Genomic DNA, 23,152 nt, shown 5'->3' with positions numbered 1-23,152 from the left:
TTTTCAATGGATTGATTAAAAAAAAACCTGGGAATACATCATCAATGTTTATTTAACAAATAAATAAATATCATGGGATCTGTAAAAAATAAAGTTTTAATCTTTTTATTAAACATGTGCATTTTATAGGGAAAGCACTCAGCATATCCGTCAAAATATAATGAAAAATCCTTTTCTCGAGTACACATTACGTTTTAATTGAAAATGAATTTTTTTTGTGTTCATTTTTTTTTTGTTATAATATATTTCTTTAAAACCTTTAATATGTAATTGCAATAAGCAAAAATATATCTAGAGAAGCGATTAAATACCAAAGTCCAAATTAGTATATCAATCAATCATAATAATCATATATATGGACGTGGATGCACTTCGAACAGTACAAACAAGTGGCCCAACGACACCAAGCACGTGCTTGTTACGCGCGGGGCCCTTTTATCAATTTGGGCAAAAAATGCGAGTTCGCGAGGAAGATACATACATAAAAAAATAGAGACGGGACACAAATGAAAATAAAAGGCACAACTAAGAACTAAGCAAATGAGTTAAAATATTAGTTTTTAAAACCGGGTAGATGTTGAAATGCAAATTAAATGATAGTAGTTTATTATAGTCATTACATAGAACGCGAAAGGGCTCGTGCAGACAAAAATTTGATGTATGTACATCGTGGCAAATTAAGAGGATAATAATTTCGTGTTAGTCTAACAGGAAGGTTGAATGTTAGGCGGTTTAAAAGATCTGCAGAATCAATGTCACCTCTTACAAGATTTTGTATAAAAATAGTACAAGGCATTGTTCTATGTATACAATTAAGCAAATGTAATCTACTCTCGTAGAAAGGTAGCCTTACGTTTTGATCCCAGTTCAAACTACCCAGGGCAAATAAGAAAAATTTTTTTTCTACCGACTCAATACGGTCGATGTGCACTTGATATTGTGGACTCCAAACCGACGAACAATATTCCAAAATAGGACGGACAAGGCAGATAAGTAATAATTTGGTCGTATAAGGGTCACAAAATTCTTTTGACCAACGCTTTATAAACCCAAGAACACTCACGGCTTTGTTAACAGTGGACATAATGTGGCAGGGTCAAGAAAAACACCTAAATCGTTAACTGAATATATACGGTCAAGTGGCGTATTTTAAAGAAAGTAACTGATAAACGTATAATAACATTGCATTTAAGGCAATTTAAATTTAAAAGGTTGTACTCACACCATCCATGAAAACAATCAATATCCGACTGTAAGTTAAATCCCGACGCTATATCATTATATGATAAACAAAGCTTAACATCATCAGCATACATAGTACACGAGAATGTGTTATGATTGAGGGAAAATCGTTAATAAACAAAATAAATAGCAAAGGGCCCAAATGACTACACTGAGGCACTCCAGATGTCACGTAGATCAATTTTGAAACAGCATTTTTGAATATAACCCTCTGAGTCCTACCATTCAAGTAACATGAAATCCAAGAAAAAAGATTACCAGGAAACCCAAGCTGATCTAATTTAAATAAAAGAAGTGAGTGGTTAACGGAGTCAAAGGCCATACTAAAATCTGTTTATACAATGTCAGTCTGCGTTTTTTTCTTAAACCCATTTATTATAATATATGACAATTCAAGAAGGTTGGTAGTGGTCGATCTTCGCTTAACAAAACCATGCTGACATGGTGATATAAGCGAGGAACATAAATGTTGCAAATGAGAAGTGATAATACGTTCAAATGCTTTAGAAATTGCCGACAATTTAGAAATACCGCTATAATTTTGGGCATCTGCCTTCGCACCTTTTTATGCAGTGGAATAATAAAAGATTCCTTCCAGATAGAAAGAAAAACTGATGATGAAATAGACAAATTAAAAAGTTTAAGAATCGGTTTACAAAACTTAGGCACACATCCAGGAAGTCAATCTGGAAAAACTGATGATGAAATAGACAAATTAAAAAGTTTAAGAATCGGTTTACAAAACTTAAGCACGCATTCAGGAAGTCAATCTAGACCGGGAGAACAAGTTGGCGTTGTTGTTGCTAAATCCCTTACGGGAGAGCTTTTGGTGATTACAGGGGAAAAAATACAATTTGCTCTATTTAGGATTAGGGTAGTTAGAATTTGACCAAGCTGTCGAACTATAAGCAGTTAGGAAAAACTCAGCAAATAAATCAGCAATTTCAGAATCCGTCGATGCCTCCATTGAGTTTAGACGTACCGATGAAGGAAATGCCGATGACTTACGTTTGGCATTAACAAAGTTTAATTTAAATTTACATCGACTTAGATACATAGAATAGCAATGACTGTTGAGAACATTAAAATCTGTTCGAGCCACCAAATATTTCGAAAAAACTGCTGGTCTACCCGATTTTTTATACTTTTTATAAGTGTTAGATTTAAGGTTTTTAAGTCTTTAAAGCGCATTGGTAAACCAAGGAGGCCTGTTTAGGTTTGAAAGAAACCCATCAGGTACGCATTCATTAAAAAACGTATTTAAAACTGTATAGAATAGTTCAGTGGCACTTTCAATGTCTGTACAATTGTACAAGTCCAATTATAATTAGAAATCATATCGTTAAGTTTATTATAGTCACATTTACGATAACATCTCATTTTAGTTGGAGAAACTAAAAGAAATAGGGTATAAGAGCAGGGGAGGCAAATTGTCAGTTCCATGGTTGGATGATATCGGTCTTCAGGTACAAAAAGAGCGTCAATTCTGCATACTGTGAATTTTTTATAAAGCTTACTTGTTGTAACGATAATTCATAACTGTAAAAAAAAATTGTATTTAAACAAATTTAAAAAAAGTACAGCTCAATAAAAATATAAAAATGAAATACATAAAAAAAAATAATTAAGTTGAATCTAGCCTCAGAGTGAAACCTAGAATTCAAATCCATTATTCGTTTTTAAGCCACACAAGCAATTGTCTTTTAGCTCGATTCAAGAATCGACAAATAAGACATCAGAGCCAGACTATGCCAAATGTATTTATGCACGGCAAAGCGGAAAACGCTGTTGTATTGAATAATTATAAATTTTATCAACTTGTTCTATTTGACTCCCCCTCCTCCCTTATTACATAATTAGGTTAATATTATTGTAAACTTTAAATTTCTGATAAACAATGGTAAGGGAAGGGGGCTTCTTACTTTTTTCATCACTCTCTCTCTGCATTCTGACCTTAAGCCCATTCAAATGAGAATAAAAAAGAAAGAAGATTATTTATCAGTGTTAAAAACAGTGAGTAGACGCTCGTGTAAAATGGATGTATAATAATGTTCAAATACCTACCCAGGCCGGTGCAATAAATTCGTCGCATCCATAGCACCAATATTTTCTTTGCTTGGAACGGTGTCAGCTGCCTTTAAATCCTCTTTCTTTATAAAGCTTTTACCGTGACTATGAAAGTGTCCGTTTCCGTGACTGTGACCGTGTCCATTGCCGCTTACGAACCAGGAGCCATGCAAAATTAACATCATTCTGTTTAAAATTAAATTTTTAAATGTAACTAATTTATTTATATGATTTTAGGAAAGTCACTAGAAACGCTATAGTCGAGTGCCTCGACTATCGTTTATCCAGTACTAAGCTAATTGTTTGGTTTTTCATCCTATTTTTGTTAAGTTTTTGTTCGTAAAAATGCCTGAATATCAATAGCTACGAGTTTTGGCGCAGCATAGCTGTTTTAAAATGCTACATTGGGAAATCTTTAATAAAGAAGATCTGAAGACGGTTATTTAGTAAAATTGTTAAAAGGAAACGCCCTTGGAATAAACGAAATTATGATATTTGTGAGAACATCGGCTGCATCCTTAACATTAAAATCAGAACATCAGTGGTGATTCTCCATACCAACCTCTTCTCGGCAGTACATTTCGTCGCAAAAGCACCCGTGCACCGAAACACCGGTAAAGCGACCCCTTCCTGCAAGCTATCGATTTAGATCTTTCATGATAATAATGATGTGGTTAATCTGTTGAAAACAGCATTGGAAACAAAGCAATCGGATATATGTTGAGTGCGGTAGACAGATTTAAGAGTTTAAGCCATTTGTGTGCGTTAGGTATTGATACATTTTAAATACATTTTGGAAAACAAAAATTTTCTACCAAAAAACTGTGGCCAACTGTGGGCAGTTTGTCGGCTTTGGAGTGGGTGTGGCACATTTTGATAAGGTCAGTCGATAGGTATTGATGATACAAATACATTTCAGTTACAATTTCTTTTCTATCATAAAAATTTTAGGCACTACAGATTTTGGCGGATTGTGGACTTGGCACCCCACTAAAACAAACTTGCACTCCGCAGGAAGCCCAGGAATCGTGCAGCCAAGTCTGAATGATAGGTACATGGACGGATCCACCTATACTCGTACGTGCGTCCAAAGATGAACAATCGCACAGTGGTAAGTATAAGGAGTACGATTTGGCATACAGATACCAGGGCTTCCTGAGCAAAGTCAATTTGTTTCAGCAGCCACGCCTACTATGACATCCACAATCCGCGAGAATCCCACGACCTCAACCTCCACGCAATGACACCAGAACTAGGCAATGAAAAAGGGATTTCTGCACGCGTGAGTGTAATTAGTTGCTAAGAAAAGGCAGAGTGCGCGGCTAACTTCTTCTATTAAATATTTAACAAATTAAGGAATTTCAATGTTTTTTCACCCGCCTTATCTCTCCAGTACTTCTCAATACCAATTTCAATAATTTAATTCCAATTAGGTAAATTTTAACCGAGCATTGAAGAGCACAAGAAGGCAGTGACCGAAAGTTCGTACCCGTAATATTGACGGGCATTATCTTTACAGCGCTGCATATCATTCAGTTTTCTCATTAGTCTACGAATAACTCTCGTATGTGTATTTATGTTGTGTCTTGTGCTATTTTTTAACATTTTTTAACCATATTCCAATTTGTATTTCTCTTTTCTTTTTCTTTCTTTGTTTTATCAATGTTTTATACAAAAACTGAGTAACGGATATATAATAGTCGAAACACTCGACTATAGGGGATTTTTTATTTTTTTTCTTATCAGCAAAGAAATTGTTTAAAGTATTCTATTTTTCTAATTTTGGGGGCAGATGAGAAACTGAAAAATTCTAAGATTCTAAATTCTTAATACACAATAGGTGTCCAAATAAAATAATACTACTAATACTACAAAAACCTGCGTGATAAAACTCTTTTGGTTTACTCGCAATATTAAATGCCAGATAAAGGGGACATTTACCACATAGTGCACTGTACAGTAAGTAAAATACACACCACCAAACACACACGTGCACTGCACACCAAGTAGCTCTAGTTAAGTACCTACTTTTTGTGTCCAAAACTCAACGCTCAAAAACAAAAACGCTTATTACTGTCTGCCTACTGCAGAAAAAAAAGTTTCACTTGCTGAATCTTTCCAACGACTTTTTATACTTGCTACTCGTAGAGTAAAAGTATGTAACACGTAGAAGGGAGCGCTTTCGATCCCATAAAGTATATATATTCTTGATTAGGATCACTAGCCGAGTTGACCTAGCTATGTCTGTCTGTCCGTCCGTCCATATGAACGCTGAGATCTCGGAAACTATAAAAGCTAGAACAACCAAACTTGGCATGCAGATTCCTGGGCTTTCTGAGCAGCGCAAGTTGCGGCGTGCCACCTGTCCAACGCCCCTTGAAAAAGTTAAGGGCATGTGTTAAAAAAAATGTGTTCTACTTCTATAATTGTACGTTTACCTTTTTGAACTGTGTAAAACACTTTGTGGGATTTTTGTTGGCAGAAAACATTTCATCAGGGCACCTTTCGTTAACACAACCTGATTTTACTAGGTCATGTTGTAAAACCTATAAAAAATCTCAAAAAGGGACGTACTGAATCAACGTACAACATCTTGCATTTACGGTAACACCTACCTGATTTAATTTACAAAAGATATTAATTTTATTATAAATTATTATGAATCAAATAACAAAAGAGAGCGGCAAAAAATAGGGACCGGCCGAAGGTTGTCTCTCTGAGAGCCGCGGGCATGTAGATTATAAGACAAAGAAAAAGAGGTATCTCCGAAGATCTGTCTCTCCTTGGTGTACGACCGCTTTTTTTCGGCACTTCTACCTATACGCTGCGCCGGCTTCTCTGCCAACGTCGACAACGGCAACGTCGACAACGGTTTTCGAAAGAAAAAAAAAACAAAAAAGCTTTTTACCGTCTGACATGTCAGAGCGAGCCTACTCTAAATTGAAGGGAAAGGGTTTTTAAACAGTATTTTATTTATTTTTGCCTTTGGCTTTGAGGTCTGATTTTGGTTGCCCATCTAAGTTAAGCAAATCAAAGTTAAAGTAAACATTAGCTTCTGTTCAAAACCTAATCAATCCGCCTTTTGCGTTTCGAGTTCCCACCAAATTGCACATCGGTCAGCATAATTAAATTTCACAATAAGATGATTTTTGAGATAAATCTCTTAAGCCGAGGTTTGATTATTGATTATTAAACCAAAGTCAGGAATGCGAATTAATCGGTGGACAACTTGAATATCGCGAGCAGTGTAAATTAAGTTCGGTAGTAATAACAATTGTGTAAACTAGTAAATAAGAATTAACAATAACAAATATATATTTTTTAAAAATTCATTAAGCAATTTTAAAACAATTCCTGAAATAAGTTTTAAAACAAAACAGTTTTCGAAAACAGAAAGGAAATTCGAGCTGCTCAAAAACCTTACAGATGACATTATTAAAAGTGTTTACATCGTGGAAATAGCTAAAGGAGGAAGACAATAAAAGCAATAAACCCCCTTTGTTTACAACAATCCTTTAATTAGTGACCGTGACACACACTGCTCAAAAAACTATTACTCTAAAAAACAAATACTAAAAAAAATAAAAAAAAACAAAAATTAAACGGATAAATAAAAAATTAATTAAAAATCAAATACAAATTAAACAAAAAAAGGAAGAGCCGAGAAATAAATTGAAGAAAGAGCTGAGGGCCATCTCTCGCTATACGAAGACCCCAAACAGGATCATCAGGCAAAAAGAAGACATCTCATATACAAGGAAACTAAGAAGAAAAATTAAATCACAACATAAAGAAGGTTGAGGAATTCAAGGTGGAAGATATTGATCCAAACGTAAGGTGCGATACTTTCTATGAAATCAAGTCGGTTCAAGAATATAAACGCGAAGAAGATATTTTGAATAATGGCAAGACTAGATTTTGTTTTTAGTGACAAGCGACCTATACGTATTTTATTTAAGTCAGGGGAAATTATCGATTATGAAATTTTATAATTCGGTAAATAAAAAATTAACTATCTTTATTAACAAAACCGTTATGACACATGGGAGGAATAAACCAATTACATCTGAACTTAATGAAAAACATAGAAAATCAGCACTACGAATGTTCATAACTGGCTTTAACGGCCATATCTCAGATGTAATATTTTCAATGAATCCACCCGATTTACCGAACGCAATGGTAATAGTACAAGAACTTGAAAGCAACAATTTTAGGGCCCAATTCGCGAACAATTTTATATCATCACAACGCAAGACTAATGATTCAAACTTATATGGGAATAAAAACTCAAATAATAAACCAAGACAATATAACAATAATAACAATCAAAGATATACTAATAACTTAAGGTTTAATCAAGCAAATAATCAAAACAGAAATAATTATAACATTTTAAATCAAAATAGAAACAATACCTGAAATCAGGCAAGATTTAATAATGACCAACAAAATCAATGGAACTCTTTTAGACAACAAAGTAAGCCAGATCAAATGGATGTTAATAAATCAATTCAGATGCCAAATAGACCCCATGACAGTAATATTCAAGGATAAAATAATTATCAAAATAAATGTAATCAAACTAAAAGAATCGAAACATAAACACACAACAGGAACAACCTTTAAGTAAAAGAGTACAAACAGGAACTGTTAATTAACCGGCAAACTCAAGAAAAGGCCTACCCTACATATTAAGACAGGATAATAAAATAATTGAAATTGAAATTGTTATATTAAAACAGGAATTTATAAAAAACAAAATTGAACTACCAATATATAAAAGAGTATCCACATTAAATGGATATTCAATAATTAAGTTTTACCATATAACTATTTTCGATACTATTAACTATTTTTCTATACTTTTTAGATGGGCTAGATTCTATTTACTTGTTGGCTACAACCTATTGAAAAAAATCGGAGCTGTAATTGATACAGAAAAAGGGGTAATAAAGTATAATGGAAAGGAAAAAAAATTAAATTACGATAACGGTAATATTTTAAACGAACATTATTAGACAGAAGAAAACGACATTCTTCCGTTAAAAGAATTCATAATAAAAAAATACTTTGATCAAAAGCCTCAAATCAGATCCGAGTCGGAAGAGAGAAAGCAAAGTGAATTTAGTTTGGGAAACATAAATCCTGAACACGCCGTCGTTGAATTATCCGAAAAAAAGTTTGATATATAAAAATCACGAACGCGCCGTCGTCGGAATATAAGACAAACATAAAAGTTTGGGATATAAAAGTCCTGAACTCGCCGTCGTAGAAGTATCCGACAACCAAAAAATTAACAATATACAGAATTCATCCTCATATCAAAGAAAAGATTTGGAGGACAAAATATTAAATATTGTTAATAAAGAACATTCGAAAATAAATATGCAGATTTCTTTTAGGACTGACATACGCGGTGAAATAAATTCCGAAAATGATAGGGCAATATGTAAGCAATAGCCTTATGCTCTATCAGCTTCAGATTTTGTGAATTCTGAAATCCCCAGAATGCTTAAGGAAGAAATTATAAGGTCAAGCAGAAGCCCTTATAATTTTTATGTATTAGTCGTAAAAAGGGGTTTAAGGAAGATGGAACTCCAAAACTTAGACTGGTAATAAATTATAAGAAACTTAACGAAAACACTATACCGGAAAACTATCCAATGCAGGATCCTTCCATAATTTTGTGAAACCTCGGGAAGCTACATAATTTTCCACAATTGATTTTGAATCAGGATTCCGCCAAATTCTCATGAATGAAACAGACATTCAAAAAATCTCATTCTCAATAAATAATGGAAAATACGAATTCCTGAGAATGCCATTTGGGTTAACAAACGCCCCTAGAATATTCCAAAGAGCGATGGATGATATTTTGAGAGAACAAGTTGGAAAAACGTGTCATGTCTATATGATGACATTATTATTTTCTCAAAAACAATTGAACAGCATTATAAAGATTTAATTGTATAATAAAAATTTTGGTGAGTATATAAAATCCCTAAAAAATCCTAGGCCTTACAGGATACTACAGAAAATTTGTTCAAAATTACGCCAAAATTGCTAAACCGTTTTAGAAATATTGAGAAGGCCAAAATGGCAAAGTATCAAAAAAGGAATCCCGTAAAACTTTTATACAGTAAGAACTTTCAAGGAGCTCAAAAATACTTTAATCGCACAAGTAGAGTTAGTTCAACCCGATAAAAATGTACTTTAACCACCCATGCGTCAGATTTGGCTATTGGTGCGGGTGCCTTCTCAGGAAGGAAAACCAATTACTTTTATATCAAAAACGCTCATAAAAACAGAAAAATTATATGCTACTTATAAGAATGAACTTTTACCCATAGTTTGGTCTTTTAACAATTTACCTAATTATTTATATGGAGTTAACCACATTGAAATCTACACTGATCATCAACCTCTTTTATTTTCAATAGAACCCTAATATCGAAATGAAAAGATGGTATTATTACATTGAAAGTAATTCTCCAAAAATTATTTATAAGCCAGGAGCAACAAATGTTGTTGCAGATGCATTATCTAGGATACAAATTAATAACTTAACAGAAAGTATCAAGTCGGTCTCAGATCAAAACACTCAGCATTCAGCAGAAAGAAGTTTTGAAAATATTACACAAGAAACCCGAAAACCCTTAAACCAGTTTAAGCAACAATTGCTAATAGCAACGGGGAGGTATACAATATTTGAGTCGATTAACGTGTTCGGAAATACTAGAAACAATTTATTAAATATCTTAAAGGAATACATTCCACCTATTATAACAACCGAAATTCATTGTAGCTTAGAAGACCTTTATATAATTCAAAAACCACTAAAAGATAATTTTTTAAATAAATTTTTATTTACTAGAATATTTGTCCAAGACGTAGAAAACGCTGAAGACAGATCGCTTATAATAACAGAAACGCATTGTCGAGCACACAGAGGTCTTCATGAAAATTATAAACAAATTAACCGGCTATATATTGGCCTAACTTTTATCAAAAACAAAAGGAGTTTGCACAATCTGCAATCAGAACAAATATTACAGACATCCAGTGCAAATTCCTATCGGTCAAGCACCTATTTCGGATAGAGAAGGTTTGCATATTGACATTTATTACGCCCAAAAAGGGAAAGAAATAAGCTTAACTCTAGATATAAAAAACAAGTAGTTAAGGAAAATCATCCTAATAAAGGTATTATTAATATCAGAAACCATACCATTCATAAAGATAATATTAAATTTTAAACCAATTTACTTATCTTAAATTCCAGATAATGAATTCAATAATGTACTTATTATTGCTGGTAGCTACAACCAAATCCGAAATTATGGATTACACAAACCATGATTTCTTTCTTTAGGAGGATACCAAAGAAGTTCTCATTTATGAATCATACGCGGATTTATTTCATATAACTAATTTAAGTTTTCATAACGATATTATTACTCTTGAAACAGAATTTTTAAACAGTCATAACGTTCAGAATTCACAATGGGAAGTAATCCACGATTTAAAAATTATTAAAATACTTATTTCTCAAATAAAAAAAAAAGAAACATTAATGACTTTGGCACAATTTGGAAATGGATAGCAGGAACACCAGATCATGATGATTTCATAACACTTTAAAATAAAATTGATGGTTTGATACAAAACAATAACAATAGATTCGTTTTTAATTCCAAAATATTTAAAGAAATAAAAACTTAATCTGACAACTTTAAAATCGCCTTTAAGGATTAAGAAATTCCACTCAGAAAACACCGCCTCCGTTTGCTAACTTACGATCTTATGAATTTAATGAACACAATTACATTAGCAAAAATATATCTTTTTAACACAAAAATTCTAAACAATGATGACATACAGGAAATTTATTAACATGAACAAAACAGTGTTATTATTACAGATCTATTGGATATATCTGAATTTAAAATCGCTTTGCACCAAGATTTTATTATTATATATATTAAATACCCTATAATTATCGATCGTTGTGAAGTTTAAAAATCAAGATCAATTTCGCACAGTGATGGAATATTGTTAATCAATAATCATGTCGCAAAATGTAAAAATAAGTTTTATGTAATTTCTAATTTTAAGACGGAATTATTTAACATTGCACTATAAACCCAGAAGGTTCTTGTTTTACCAGATTACTAAATAGAGAAAAATCTTTATGTAATAAAATAAGAGAAAACTAGAAACGAAGTTAACTTCGGCAAGCCGAAGTTTGTATACCCTTGCAGTTATAAAAAAGAATGAATAATTTTATTAAATTGAATTTGAAATTCTTAAAAATATGAAAATGTATATTCCCAATATTATAAGATAATATTTCAAAAAGCCCCAATAATTTGTTTCACATTATTTCCCACCAATTATCCGATCGTTGCTATAACAGCTATATGATATAGTCGTCCGATTTTGATAAAATTTAATTCGAAATTCAAAACAAAATAAAAAATGTTATTTCCGAAGATATCATTTTTGAACATTATTTTACCATTAATTTTCCGATTGTTCCTTTGGGAGCTATATGATATAGTCGTCCGATTTTGATAAAATTTAATTCGAAATTCAGAACTAATTTAAAAATGTTATATCCAAGCTTAGAAAGGTATATGCTTAAAAACACTAAAGAATTAATTGTTTTAAAATTGTTTCCCCTATAGTTCCTATGGGAGCTATAAGATATAGCTGTCCGATCCGGCTGGTTCCGACTTATATACTACCTGCAATAGAAATAAGTCTTTTGTGAAAGTTTCAGACCGATAGCTTTAAAACTGAGAGACTAGTTTGCGTAGAAACGGACGGACAGACGGACATGGTTAGATCCACTCGTCTTGTGACGCTGATCAAGAATATATATACTTTATGGGGTCGGAAACGTCTCCTTCACTGCGTTGCAAACTTCTGACTGAAATCATTATGCAAAATAAAAATGTATGTGGGTGTAATCCAAGAAGGAGCCATTTTTATGAACGGAGATAATAAAGCTAATGACACTCATTTAGATGGGTCATATTTAATAACCTTTAATGGCACTAAAATTAATAGTAAATACTGCACTAATGTAGACAATAAGATATTGCAATACATCACTGCAGGAAAATATGCTGACTTCTTAATTTATATTAAAATTATATCAAATGAGTCGGAACTTTCATTCGATAAAATTAACGTATTAAATCCTTTAATTCAAATTAAACAAACTCAAATACCAATTACATTAATATTGATTATAATCGCATTTTTATATATTTAATTACCATGCTTTTAATTGAATACAGAAAATTCTTAACATTCAAACAACGTCAAAATCAAAATTGATCGGTCGACAACTTGAATATCGCGAGCAGTGAAAATTAAGTTCGGTACCAATAACAATTGTGTAAACTAGTAAATAAGAATTAACAATAAAACAATATATTTTTTAAAAATTAACTAAGCAATAATTTAATTTACATATTATACATATATACACATATCTTTTAAATTCCAATCATCTTGTTCCCACCAACTGAAGTTTTCCGTCGGCCATCCGGTTAAATATATAAAAATAAAAATGACACCAACCGACGTGATAAACTATTTTTGGTCAGTGTGTTTTATTTACACAACCGTCAAATTATATAAAAGCAAATAATACGAGGGCTTCACCAAAAAAATGGTATCCTCCGTTCCACCACTGATTGGTATATATTTCGACAAGGAAGAACGCTTAGTCGAGTCCCTTGACTATCAGATATCCGTTAGTCAGCTGGAGGGAGCAAAATAAAAATGGAGATATATAAGCAGTAAATAAATATTGTAAAGCGCTATTTTGGTATATGTTATCTGGGAGGCAGACATTTTTAAGCGTTTTAGCTGTTTGGTGGCGTTAGAGTGGGTAAATGCAAACATTTTTAAGGCCAATCGAAGGTTTTAAAGAGACAAATACATTTTAGCAAAAAAAAACACAGTCTTGGACGGTTTGTGGGCGTGGAAACTTTTTTTAGGTCAATCGATATGTATTGATAAGACAAATGCGTTTTAGCATAAACCAATTTTCTAGCATGACAACTGGCCACCACAGTTTTGGGCGTTTGGTGTGCGTTAAAGTGGGCGTGGCAACCCGCTGCATGCCAAGTTTCCGAGATCTTAGCGTTCGTACGGAGGGACGGACATGGCTAGATCGACTCGGTTAGTGATCTTGATCAAGAATATATATACTTTATGGGGTCGAAAACGCTTCCCTTTACCTGTTTCATACTTTCCGCCGAATCAAGTTACCCTTTTACTCTACGAGTAACAGGTATAAAAAAGTGATATTTAAAAAAAAAATGTATTTCAGGTAAGTGCTACTTTTAACGCAAGATTTTGTGCTCTTGTGTTTCACAACAAAACCCAGAAAACTCTGGTTATCCGAAGGTGACGTGATGAAATGTTTTGTGACAACAACAACCCCGCAAAGGGTTTTACACAGTACGAAAAAATATACAAGTATACAAGTAAAACAAAAAAAACATAATCAGAAAACAAAAAATAACATTTACGACCATTGACTGTATTCAACAGAAAACTTTAATAACAAAAATTTAAATAAAACAAGAAAGGAAGTTAACTTTGGCAAGCCGGATATTGTATACAGCTAAAAGAAATAATCAACTTTAGTAAATACATTTTTCTGCTGTTCATGTCGCCCGATTTTAATAAAATTTAATTCGAATTTCAGAACTAATTAAAAAATGGTTTTTCCAAGCTGAGAAGGTTATTTGTCAAAAAGCACCAAAGCTATCATTTGTTATATATTATTTTCCCACCACTTTTCCGATCGTTCCTATGACAGCTATGATATAGTCTTTCGATTTTGATAAAATTTAATTCGAAATTCGGAACTAAATAAAAAATGTTATTTCTAAGCTTAGAAGGTTATATGTTAAACAACACCGAAGATATATATATTTTTTTTAATTTTTTCCCTGATATTTCCTATGGGAGGTATAAGATATAGTTGTCCGATCCGGTTGGTTCCGACTTATATATAGAAAGAAGTCTTTTGTGAAAGTTTCATACCGATAGCTTCAAAACTGAGAGACTAGTTTGCGGAGAAACGGACAGACAGACGGACATGGCAGGATCGAGTCGTTTAGAGAAGCAGATCAAGAATATATAAACTTTATAGGGTCGGAAACGTTTCCTTTACTGCGTTGCAAACTTCTAACTGAAATCATTATATCCTTTACAAGGGTATAAAAACATGAAAAAGTAATGCGTAAATAAAAATGTATTCCTAATTCCCCCTAAAACATAGGGTAAGGTGGTCCGAAACCGACCGGTGGTACCATTCCGACCCCCCAATGTTTCTCATGACTCGTGCTGCCATAAAATTTATCGGTGGTGGCTTTTGAAAGCTTCTTTATTGCCGACAATTTGGAAGTATGCCGCCATTTTCCTCTCGTATAATAACCTATGTTTTTCAGCATTTTCAGTTTTGACAGGCGCAAAATTCATTTTGGAGCTGTAGGTAAAACGCGTTAACAGTGTTTCTTCTTTCGTCATCAAAAGTTCCAAGGTAAGTTTTTTCGATTTGTTACAGCTACGACTTTTGAAAGTGAAAAAATACACGGTGGTCCGAAGCCGACCCGCAAAGGGTGGTCCGAAACCGAAAGGAAAAAAACATTTTTAAACAATTTTTCAACTGATTACAATTAGGGGGTCGGTTTCGGACAACTCTACCCTATGCAACTATCAGAAGGTACTGGACTAAAACTTGAATTGAGTACTTGGAAAATATGTTTACAATACATATTATAAATTATAGAAAGATAAATAAGAGGGAAAATGTGAACTTGGGAGTCTTTTCCTTGTTTTTCACCTTCAGAAAGGCGTTTGTCTTTGAGGCACTCCATATAACAAAGCTTATAGTCCCAATATTGTCAACCCCCAGGATCAATACCTTACAAACGACACCTATTTTTGTTCAAGTGCCCCGCAATATGATAACCCGCGAGAACGCATTGACGTCAAACAAGCTGAGTCGGCATTTTTCCAATGTATTGACCTCTTGCACACAGTACATGTGTTCACATTAAACTCCGCACAAAAGCAATGCTTTTGCCGTTTACACATTACACAGATGATATACTCGTATATCAATACACAATTACGCAATTTTATACAATTTTTAGCATCATTTTATAATTCCAAGACCTTCAAAAAGAGTTTAGATATGCACAAAAAAAGGTCAATTCTCTGGCAATGTTAAATGATCTGAACTGGTAAATGTAGCCATTTTTGTTGAATAACTTTGACACGGATAATTTTACAAGAATGTTTTGTATGCCAAAAGTTAAAGAATCTAAATGGCTAAGCACCTTAAAATTTTTTTTTGAAATTTTTACAGACGTTTTTAAGAAATAAAAAAAAAAAACAAAATTTTAAATAAAAAAAAATGAATGTAAACAAATTGCGTTTAAAAGGCGTACATAGTATTTCGAAATATTACTTTTGAACGGAGCATCTGACAGTATTTAAGTGAGAATACAGTTAGGTTGATAGCGGGGGTAATTATCACCACCAGATCAAAATTTCCAAATTTTAAATTTTACGCTTTCACCACCTTTTCTACCAAACCAATTAATGTTATTCGATTGATCTATCACTTGAAACAATCGAACGAATACTATAGATTTTCATTTCTTCGTGTATATATAGTAGTCACCTTTGCACACCCTCCTGGTGAAATTTTCGATGACTTTTCCCAACATTTGCGGCCGTATATCGGCAATAACACGGCGAATGTTGTCTTCCAAATGGTTAAGCGTTTGTGGCTTATCCGCATAGACCAATGATTTTACATAGCCCTCTAAAACAAACACCCGGCCGGGAATACAAAAATTTTAACAAGTATATGTAAATCTTGTTAAAGAAAAATATATAATAAGCCAAACGGGCATAAAATTCTGTATAGTTACACGGGTTTGTTAAGCGATGTTGGCATTACCAAGGCCATAAACATTGCTGAATTGTTTTAAAAAAACGTATTTGATGAAATGGGAACATTGTAAGGATGAACTCCATATCTAGAACCTTAAGTGGTTTAAATAAAAAAAAATACTATAAACAACTACATCGAAGCAGCAACAAACCAAATCTAACGGACTGCATGCAGGTGAGTTAACTTTAAACATTTTTTTTGCAAACAATATACCTATAAATACCACAGAATAAATAATATAAAATTAGAGTAATTGAATTCTTCTTGAATAATTACTAAACTAGATAAGATTAGAAAAATCACAGGTTCAGAACTGGTTGAGCGCTAAATTAAGCATTAGAAAAAGCACAAGCTCAGCATAGATTGGGTGCTTAGCAGATATAAAAAATATAAAACACACTTTTTGTTTGATTTCATTGCCTTGATTTTATTTCCTTTTTAATTTACAATTTGGGCTGTAGGTTTCCCGATGTATTTGCGGTCCTTAGCATCTCTCGCCAGCATCTGGGGTCTGCGTAGTCTTTCTATTCGATCAATTCAGGTTTCTCACTTACCACATTGCCTTCTGATGCACCTTTCCGGAACCGCCTGAGCAACTACATCTAGCATTAGAAAAAATTAGATTTTAATTAGTTAACAGTTTAGAAATTTGCAAACATTGGCTTTCTGGCTCTTGATTTGTTTAATTTTGTTGTAAAGAATATTTTAGTAAAATATATACATAGTTAATGTTAGAGATGTTTGGGAGTCTTATTTAATTAGCCACGTAAGGAATTTCTTACGTACACAAAAGTAGAAATGATGGAATTTGAACAACAAGCATTGTTTGAAAACAAATATCTCTTATTTTTGGTTCCTAGGAACTTGGCACTTAATTAGATTTTAAGATTCGTTCACATTTTTGAAATACTATTCATTTGTTTATTTCTTTTGTTTTTCACTACAAAAAGTAATATTTTTCAATGTCAATTTTTTTCCGCCACTGTCTTTTCGGCAATTTCTTACATGTTGATGCATTATGGTCAGTACAAACAAGTGGCCCTTACGACACCAAGCAATGCTTGTTACGCGCGGAGACCCACACCATTTTGGGCGAGTAAACGAAATCGCGGACAAAAAAAAAGACAATTTTTACAATACACCATTAAAGAATATATGCCTGTCAAAATACGAATTGTGACGATACACAAAGTAAAACTAATTAGTTGCTAAGTGGGATAGAATTATTGAGTCGGTACTAGATATTAGGTGATATAATCTCTTGTACTCACTGCAGAGTACTCTAAAAGGTTCATGTCTTGCGTAATTATTTAGTTAGTAATATAGTTTCTTGTGAATCTATTTGGCACATTAAAATGCAGGCGACCCAGTAACTCGGGACTCTCCACATCACCATGAATAAGATTCCCAATAAACGTAATACCAAGCATAGTTCTTTGGTTAATGATGGTAAGTTAATTAGAAGTAGTCTACTAGAGTAGGATGACAGTATTAGGCTTGTATCCCAGTTAAGTCCCCGTAAGGCAAATATTAAGAAGTTTTCTTGCACGGACTCGATCCGGTCTATATGCACCCTATACTGGGGACTCCAAACTGGAGCGCAGTACTCAAGAATTGGTCGGGATAATGAAATAAACAAGTCAAGCCCTTCGACCACCTTTTGATAAAAGCACGCACGCCGCTGGCTTTATTTACCATGGTAGTAATGTGATCAGAAAATATAAGTTAGGGATCCATATAGACTACAAGTTCGTCAGCATGCGTTATTCTATCTAACTCACAACCGCTCAAAGTATAAGTTGAATAGTGAGGGCTGACACGAAAAAAGGTCATTAGCTTACACTTAGAACCATTTAAATTTAATTCATTATTCATGCACCATTATTGAAATGCAGATCGGATTGTAAAGTTAAACCTTGTTCGGGATCAGTAAATTGCAGTCAAATTTTAATGTCATCTGCGTACATAAGTACACAGTTCGTTAGGACTAGAAAAAAGTCATTTATAAATTATGTAAACAGGAGCGGACCAAGATGAATTCCTTGAGGTGCACCGGACGTAACTCGGATTAGGGATGATAAAGAGTTTTTAAAAATGAGTCATGCCATTCAAATAACTTAAGGTCCACCTAAGAAGATCATCAGTGAACCCTAAAAGGTCCAATTTCCATACTAAAATCGAATGGTTTACAGAATCAAACGCCTTACTGAAATAAGTGAAAACCACATAAAACTGGAGATTTTTTCTAGAAACATTTAACATAAATAAAGTAAACTCCAGAAGGTTGGTTGTCGTTGAGGAAATAAGAGACCTATAACTGTGTTGCCAATGGGGAGTAATAACGTTCTCAAAGAGCTTCGGAATAGCTGATAGCTCTGAAATATCTCTGTAATTACATGCATTCAATTTGATCCTCTTTTAATGAAGCGGGATAACAAACGATTCCTTCCATCTATGCGGGAAATCTGACATTTCTAAAGACAAAGTAAAAAGTTTGTTCAATGGTCTACACAAAGTCTCAGCGCACATTCTGGGACTCCGTCAGGAACCTAAGAGAAGACTGGTTTGACCCTTTGCAAATCTAAAAGAAGTGAGCTTTCACTTCTAACAGGACAGAAAATAAATTATGATTTATGCATGTCATATGGGTAAGAATGATCTGAGGGACTAGATGTTGAATACGTGGTTTGGAACAACTATGCAAAAAGATCGGCTATAGCCTGATCAGTGTTTGCGGCAGAATTTTTAAATTTATGTGTTGATGGGTAACTTGAAGAATAACGCTTTGTGTTTACAAAATTATACAAATTTTGGGTCCAGTGTAACTGTGTCTTGCCACAAGCTAAAAATATTTTGTAACACTGAGCGTTAAGGCAGCTTGTGATCCGGAAGCTCTAAACTTTTTGTAGAATCTAGACTTCACATTTTTATGTCGTGATAAGTGAAAAGTTTTCTCCACTAAAGCAGGAGATTTACTTGAAATAAACTGAATAGCAGACAAATGACTTGCATATATTGGGAATTCAGATGACAGCGGAATATCCGTAAGGGATAGTTTTATACAAAGAAATTCAATGTCCATTATATCGTCGGACGTTATTTCTTCAGACGTTTATTCTGAGTCAACTGTAATAAAAGCTCCACCTCCACGTCGAGAGGGACGATCAAGCCTGTACGTTGTGGACTTCATTGGAAAGACTTCGGAACTAAGAATTTCCCGTTTTAACCAATTTTCTGTGAACACAAAAACATGGGAAGACAATTATGAGTGTAAAATTTGGTCAACTTACTTTGTAAACATCTTGTATTCTGATAGGAAAGCAGAAGGAAATAATCTAGCTTTTTGAGACAGATAAAGATGAAGACCTGGGTTTCATAAGCAATACATTCTTCACAATGGTAGCGCAAGCCACTTCTCATGTCGATTGCATAGCGAACCAGGCCCGAATAGCCAAGCCATTTAGCATGAAAAGTACTGTCGCACTAATGGCACGGAATGCTCTGTTGTCTAGCCAAAATCAACAACTTGCATTTCTTTGAACAACAGACAGTCGTTATTGCGATATTCCGGCCCACCGTGCAAAAAAAAAAAAGCTACGAGAGCAAAATAGCGGGAGAGAGTGACCGGGAGTGAGTAAGCGGGGGAGCGTTAGTTTTAGTGCCAAGAACAACGTTTTATGCGGGAATGCGGGAGAGCGGGTAACTACGGTATAGATTCTTACCGCTTCAAACAGCGTTTGGTAGAAAAGGAGCATGCAATTAGATAAAACAATAAAAACAAACACTGCACAATGACTGGGAATGCAAACTTTAATTTGTTTGGGCATGCAAAAAATTTGTTAATTTAAACACAAAATCTCTATGCATTCGCGAAGCGAACGGATATTGTTAGGGATATAAAAAGCTTTATAAATGTAAGAAAATTTGAACTAAGCCTCGATGGTTTATAGATAAAAAGAATAAAAATACGACCGTTCAATGAAAGAGTAAAAGCTTTTGTGAATCTTGCATTCCCCTTTATTTAATGTACAATTACTTGTTTTTACTTTTACTTCAAAAATATTTATCTGCGGGGGACCTACTTAGAAATCGTACACATGTTTTTTTAAATCACTGGATTTGTTTATTTATCAATGTCAGCGTGGGTAACTCCAACTTCTTCACATAAGTAAACGCAAGTGAAAAAGAAAATGAATATTAGCCCTCAGCCGCATTTTTCAGGGAGACTTGTATATGTATATGTATATTAATGGCCCCTGTCCCCTCACCAACATCTTCGAGGTCATAAAAACGTTACCACCATGTCTATAAAGAGTATACTTTATAAGCCCCCCATAGTCACATACCCATTTAACTGTATTGATCTCGTGACCTTTTCCGGCATTATGAGCAATTATCATTCAACAGGGGTTGTTTTGTGTATGAGAAAGATCTCACATTTCCCCACAACCCCCTTTTCATCACACAAGGTTGCACACCCATAGCATCCAAATATTGTTTCTCAGGGAAACATGTTCGATCAAGTTTGGTAATAATGTTTTCTATAATTTCAAGACTAGTTTGAAGACTAATTAGAAGAACCACAATAAAATAAATCTCACAAGTTCATGATTCTTAGATATTTTCAAACCCATATTATGCTTCTTTTCACAAAACGGTCCGAAAAACATCAGCCAGAGCCAGAGACCAGAAAAGGTCTATTACCTGACCGCAATAAAAGGGACACACGCAAGTCTGTAGGCGCGCACGCTCATTAACATGGTAACAGGTATTAACAACGAGACCGCTAGTCGCAAGGGGCTGATATTTTTTAGAAATACATTTAATTAACAATTTTGATGTAGTAAACTTTTGCTATAAATTGATTTTATTTTCCAGCTTTGTTCCAGCGAATTGCAAGAAGAGACAGTCGCACGTTTCCCAATACAAATTCAGGATTTCAAAATCGTTCACCATAACTCGTAATCAAATATGTGCCTCTGACCGCAATAAAGGGTCTGTCAGAGACCCGAAAAGGGGTATTACTGGCCACAATAAAAGGGACACAGGAAAGTCTGTAGGCGCGCACGCTCATTAACATGATAACAGGTATTAAAATCGAGACCGCTAGTCGCAAGTGGCTGACATTTTTTACAAATACATTTAATTACCTATTTCGGTATTGTAAACAAGCTTTTGCTATAAATTGATATTACTTTTCTAGCTTCATTCCAGCGAATTGCCAGAAGAGACAGTCGCACGTTTCCCAATGCTAATTCAGGATTTCAAAATCGTGCACCATAACTCGTAAACAAACATGTGTCCCTGCCCGCAATAAAGGTTCTGTAGGCGCGCATACTAATCCTTACCAAGTTCCATCAAGGAGGTTAAACTCACCGAAAACTCACAAGTATACCTGTTATTTAAACTCGAAAAATAAAGTCAGAAGATCATTTTGTAGCATACTAACACATTTATTCAATTATTTTGGTATTCCGATCATGATTTGTTATGTTTTTTCAGATTATAATATATTTATTAAATATTGAGTGGTTCATTTTTGTAACCTAAAATTCGATGGCACACAGAAGTATCGTCTCCCTCGGTGCATGCATCATTGCTCCACACATATATTAATACATTCAAAGAGTTTTGCTTTCGTATTTTTCACTTACCACAAGATCTGCATACTCGAACTTCAACAAATAAAAATAATTATTTTTTTCCAAAGTCGAAATGACTTTTTTCCAAACTGTCCCCAATTCGATCTTTCTGTTAACATCTGAAGGCAAAGTGTGACCTTTTATAACCAACCTTTTTCTATTTCTATAATTTTGTGTCTCATCGATTTCAACCCTTTCTTAACGTTAAACGACCGCAATAAATAGACTTCAATTTAATTCAATTTGAATGTTACTCTCGATTATAGTAACGAGATTGAAATGTTGTTTACATTCTATATAGGTTGGGCATACTTACTGTTACACAAATCGACATTCAAGAGAACTTTCAATTTTAATGTTCAGCATTTGGTAAATTCGCTTAGGGCGAATCGCGTTTTTTGCAGGTTCCCGACAATTTCACATTCCAGCTGTTTTGGCTGCCATGCCTTAATTTGGGGTTAGCATATTAATCCCAACTTTGGAATGCGATTGGTAGGAATTTTTCAGGAGATACTCTTATATCCAATTTAAATGTTTGTTTATTCCTGGTTTTTTCAAACACGTCGCCGAGAATCTTAGTCAACATCAACACAATTTAATAAAACTTTTACATAGCCCTCAGCAATTCCCAAATGCTTTAATGGTACAGAAAATTTGAAGATTGTCTCCAATGCTCCATGCAGAGTTTAACAGATTTTGCTTGATGGTGATTGAGCTTTTTGGACTTAATACAGTTGTTACCCGTTGTTATCTTGATGCTTTATTATTGGTATTGTAATTATCTGTACAGACCTGTACTGTATCTGTACTGTATCTATACTGTATCTGTACTGTATCTGTACTGCATCTGTACTATATCTGCACTGTATCTGAACTGTATCTGTACTGTATCTGTATATATTATTTCAACGCGTGCGAGTATTGGTTTCACGTTGTATTGAACTCCTAACTTGATGGTTTATTATGGGATAGTTACTAAATTTCTCAGATATCTTACCTGTTCCGTTCCAGAATCGTTTTATCTATAAAATAAGAAAAAATCACTTCTTTTCGCCATTGATTCATAAACATGTGACCAATAATAGGGACGCACAAGAGACCTACTTCTAAACCTCACTTTCGAGAAATCGACTTTCTATTATTACCTGATCGTCACAAAAGAGACAATTAGTATATTGAAGACCCCCGCCCCACCGTTATTGGC

The 23,152-nt window shown here is 33.8% G+C and overlaps 1 protein-coding gene and 1 long non-coding RNA gene across 29 annotated transcripts in view; one reads left to right on the top strand and one right to left on the bottom strand.

Moving 5' to 3' along the window:
* LOC108021916 (zinc transporter 2) overlaps positions 1 to 23,152 on the bottom strand; it is a 183,430-nt gene that overhangs the window by 120,071 nt on the left and 40,207 nt on the right. For 16 of the 24 annotated variants that reach the window (XM_050889611.1, XM_050889592.1, XM_050889593.1 and 13 more), the window contains one exon: positions 3,307 to 3,495. The exons of 2 other annotated variants lie outside the window; for them this stretch is intronic. In XM_050889611.1, the coding sequence (XP_050745568.1) occupies positions 3,307 to 3,495 (189 nt within the window). Of the gene's footprint in view, positions 1 to 2,569; positions 2,782 to 2,822; positions 3,196 to 3,306; positions 3,496 to 12,322; positions 13,088 to 16,712; positions 16,909 to 23,152 lie in introns of those variants that run through there. 6 more of the 24 variants (XM_050889607.1, XM_050889608.1, XM_050889609.1 and 3 more) reach the window with 5 other exon arrangements.
* Positions 3,987 to 21,754, top strand: LOC108026040 (uncharacterized). Of its 5 annotated transcripts, none has more exons than XR_001768239.3 (6): positions 3,987 to 4,190; positions 4,261 to 4,420; positions 4,489 to 4,591; positions 14,790 to 14,881; positions 21,185 to 21,394; positions 21,510 to 21,754. It is a non-coding gene; the product is annotated as an uncharacterized LOC108026040 (long non-coding RNA). The 5 variants fall into 5 exon arrangements; XR_007764845.1 differs by having other exon boundaries at positions 3,988 to 4,190; positions 4,492 to 4,591; positions 14,799 to 14,881; XR_001768238.3 differs by having other exon boundaries at positions 3,989 to 4,190; positions 4,492 to 4,591.

The sequence above is a fragment of the Drosophila biarmipes genome, unplaced genomic scaffold (genome assembly GCF_025231255.1).
Source record: "Drosophila biarmipes strain raj3 unplaced genomic scaffold, RU_DBia_V1.1 ptg000004l, whole genome shotgun sequence".
Lineage (NCBI taxonomy): Eukaryota > Metazoa > Arthropoda > Insecta > Diptera > Drosophilidae > Drosophila > Drosophila biarmipes.
Note: the sequence above shows the minus strand (reverse complement) of the source record. Positions and strands in the feature narration are given on the sequence as shown.